The sequence below is a fragment of the Triticum dicoccoides genome, chromosome 2A (assembly GCF_002162155.2).
Source record: "Triticum dicoccoides isolate Atlit2015 ecotype Zavitan chromosome 2A, WEW_v2.0, whole genome shotgun sequence".
NCBI lineage: Eukaryota > Viridiplantae > Streptophyta > Magnoliopsida > Poales > Poaceae > Triticum > Triticum dicoccoides.
This window is the reverse complement of record NC_041382.1, coordinates 524,513,891-524,517,142: the sequence shown is the minus strand read 5'-3', so window position 1 is coordinate 524,517,142 and position 3,252 is coordinate 524,513,891. Positions and strand designations below refer to the sequence as shown.

Here is a 3,252-nt window from a genome sequence, read left to right as displayed (position 1 = left end):
GAGATTTGGGGCCTCCGAAGCCGGAGCTGCGGTTTTCCGTTTCGCGACGAAAAGGAGGAGGAGGAGGAGGAGGAAAAAATAGTTCCAGGATAATTTGCTCGCAGCTGCGGGTGGAGAGGAGAAATGATTTACTAGTCAAACGAGAAGCTCTGATTCGTTTTGCTGTTTGGACGGTTTGGGGAGAGGTGCGTGTACGCGTGGATCGGCGGTGGATAACCGGAGTTGTTGACACGGTGACAGGTGGGCCCGGTGACGTGTGTGGGCCATGCCCTCCGGCTCTTGGCTAGGTTGGCCACGCTCATGGGGCCGATGGTGACGGTAGGTGGATGAGAGAGAGAAACAGAGGGAGATGTTGATCCCTTCCCTTTGATTCATGGAAAAGAATGGAATATCTCGTGCGAGAATTCGAGTAGTATTTCTGGTGGTATTCCCGCGAACTCAAGGCTCGCGGAAAGCAAATGGCGTGGCCGCCTCCCTCCCTCCGTCCACGCCGCCCGTTCGCCATCCGACGGCCGCGTTTGCACTCGCGCATTTTCCGCCTTGGCCGTCAACGTAATGAGCTCGGACGGACCGCGTGCTGCCTGCTGCGTGCGTCTCATAAGTTTCCACCCACCACGTTCTCCGCCACGACTCCCCAGCTCTCAAATTCCTCAAACCATGGCCGCCGCGGCCTCACGGCACCTCTGCTCCGCCACGGCGCTGCTGTCCCCCTCCGCCGCCGCGGCGCCCATCCGCCAGAGGGTCGGCTACGGCTCCTCCTCCAACCGCCGGTGGCTGTGCCGCCGGTGGGCCCACGGGCCGGATGCCGCGTCCCGGATCCGGCGCCTGACGACTCGCTCGAGGACAGCGAGGGTGAGCTGCGCCTATTCCACCGGCGGTAAGGGCCGCCTCGCTGGGATTTCCGTTTCACTCGGACGCCAGCCATGTCTTCGTTTCTCGTATGATTAATTAGTCCTCAGTGTAGGACGTCCGTTTTGCCTGGATTCTGTCTGTTTGGGTAGAGCAATGGGGTCGTGTCCGGGCATCCTGGGATACAGTGGCCGTGCGCCCAACACACAGACGCATCCTTTGGTCCCATCCTGTCCGTCTCCATTTTCAAACACCAACTTTCGAAATACCACGCCCTAGTTTCAGACCAGCGTCCCTAGTTCACGCCGGCAACACAGCCAGCGGCCTACATGTCCTCGCCGGCAACACAGCCAACCTCCAAAATGAATAGTTTTGTTCGCCGGCAACACAGCCAGCGGCCGGCAACACAGTCAGCCTCCAAAATGAATTTGTTTCTCGCCGGCACACAGCCAGCGGCCGGCAGCCATGCCAGCCTCCAAAAAAAGAACGGCCATGGCCGATCAGTCGACCTAGTTCAGGCCGTCGGTGTCGAACATCTCCTTCTGCTTGGCCTCGAACCAGCTCCTCGTCTTCTCGCTCATGATCGCAAGGGCCACCTCATTTGCTTTGGTTGCGGCATTGGTGGCCTCGATGTCGAGCTGCCTCTGCCTGGCCGTGACATTGGCGGCCTCGATGTCAAGCTGCCTTTGCCGGGACGCCTCCTCCATGTCGATCTTCCTCTTCTTGACCGCCTCCTTCATCTCAAGCTTCTTCCTTTGAAGCTCTAGGTATTGCTTCATTTGCTCGTCCTTGCTTTGTCGTTTCTTCTCGTCTCACATCCTTTTGAGACATCATGGCATGCAAAGTCTCATGCAAGGCCATGGATGAGGCATCACGTATGTCGTCCACCTTGGAGTTGGTTTTGCCCCTCGGCCTCTTCAGCGCCTCACCATCTCCACCTCCGGCCAACGCGGCCGTCTTCTTGCCTCTCTTCCTTTGAGGTTCATGGTATTGATCCTTGAACTTAGGGCAATTGTTGATGATCGTCCAACAATGCGTAAGAGTGAATGGCTTGTCATTGTACCGGGCCTTGAATGCTTCCAAAGATTGAAATGCCTACACCACATGATCAACAACAATTGAACATGCGAACATATACAAGGCCGAAGTCTCATGGCCGTAGCAACGAAAGAACTAGGATGAGGAGAGCATACCATGTCCACAATGCCGAGACCACTCACGGGCCGTGTTTCAACGCTCTCAAGTGCGGCACAATACTTGTTGCACTCTTGTTGGATGAACAACCACCTCTTTTGAATCGAGGTGATGCCACGGTCGCTCGTAATTTGGTAGGGCTCAAACATCTTTCTTTCATGGAATGTTTTGTGGACTCTCGTCCAAAAAACAAGGCCCTTTTGTTGCGTGCCAGTCCTCGGATCTTGGCTAATCTCCATCCAACATTGGCAAATCAACTTGTCCTCGTCTTGTGAATATGAACCCATGCGAATGCTCTTCCTCCTCTTTTGTGCTTCCGCTCTTTGGGTGAGCTCGTCGATGAACAATGGCTCGCCCCCAATATCAATATCATTGCCTTCTTCTTCATCACCATCACCTTCGCAATAGATATCATCGTCTTCATGCCACGAGTCAGCATGGTCGTGGGCCTCTTCATCGGCAACGTACTGGGCGCGGCCATCCTGACTTTGGGTCTCCTCGGGATCGTAGGCACCGCCATGCCCACCCTCGTAGATCACATCCTCCATGAACTGGTTGTAGAAGGGGTCGTCGACCGTTGGCGTTGGTGTTGGCATTCCGTCGAACAAGACGCGGGGGGACGGCATGGTGCCCGTAAACGGTGGTCGTGCTTGCTTTCTTTGCATCTCGACGGACGGCCGGCCGCCGCTGCTGGAGCCCGGAGTGACGTTGAGGTCGATGACGGCCGAGGGGCGCGGGGTGGAAGGCGCGATCACGCCAACGTCCGGCGACCCCGAAAAACGGGTTTGGCCGTCGTGCCTTGGCGGAGGAAAGCCGGGCGACATAGGCGTGGTCCGCGACGTCGACGATGGGCAGTGTTGAGGCCTGGCGACCGACGAGCCTGTGCTCGCCGGGCCGACGGCTGCACCAGAGAAACCCGCCGGACGGCAAAGGCCAAGCATGAGGAGGGTGTGCCCTTTGTTGATGATGACCTCCTTCTCGTCGACCTCGTCCTTGTGCCGCGCGGCCTCCACCGCATCGCGCTCGGCGGCGAACTTAGCCGCGGCGGTCTTGCCCTTGACGGCTGCCCTCTGGTTCCTCCTCTTCGCCGATTCCGCGTCCATCTTGGCGAGCTCCTCCGGCGTGCATTCCGACCGCGGCTTCCTTGGACCCTTGGCCGCCTTCTTCTTCACCTTTCCGGGCGGGTCGACGGCCAGGCCGCCGGAATTC

The 3,252-nt window shown here is 57.9% G+C and overlaps 1 protein-coding gene and 1 pseudogene across 1 annotated transcript in view; one reads left to right on the top strand and one right to left on the bottom strand.

Annotated features, from left to right (window-relative positions):
* The first annotated feature begins 571 nt into the window (after positions 1–571).
* LOC119355166 (thioredoxin M3, chloroplastic-like) overlaps positions 572–3,252 on the top strand; it is a 4,349-nt gene continuing 1,668 nt past the window's right edge. The window contains exon 1 of the mRNA XM_037621944.1: positions 572–877. Coding sequence (XP_037477841.1) covers positions 658–877 — 220 coding nt within the window. The 5' untranslated portion in view covers positions 572–657. The remainder of the gene's footprint in view (positions 878–3,252) is intronic.
* Positions 1,075–3,252, bottom strand: part of LOC119355167 — a 7,981-nt pseudogene continuing 5,803 nt past the window's right edge.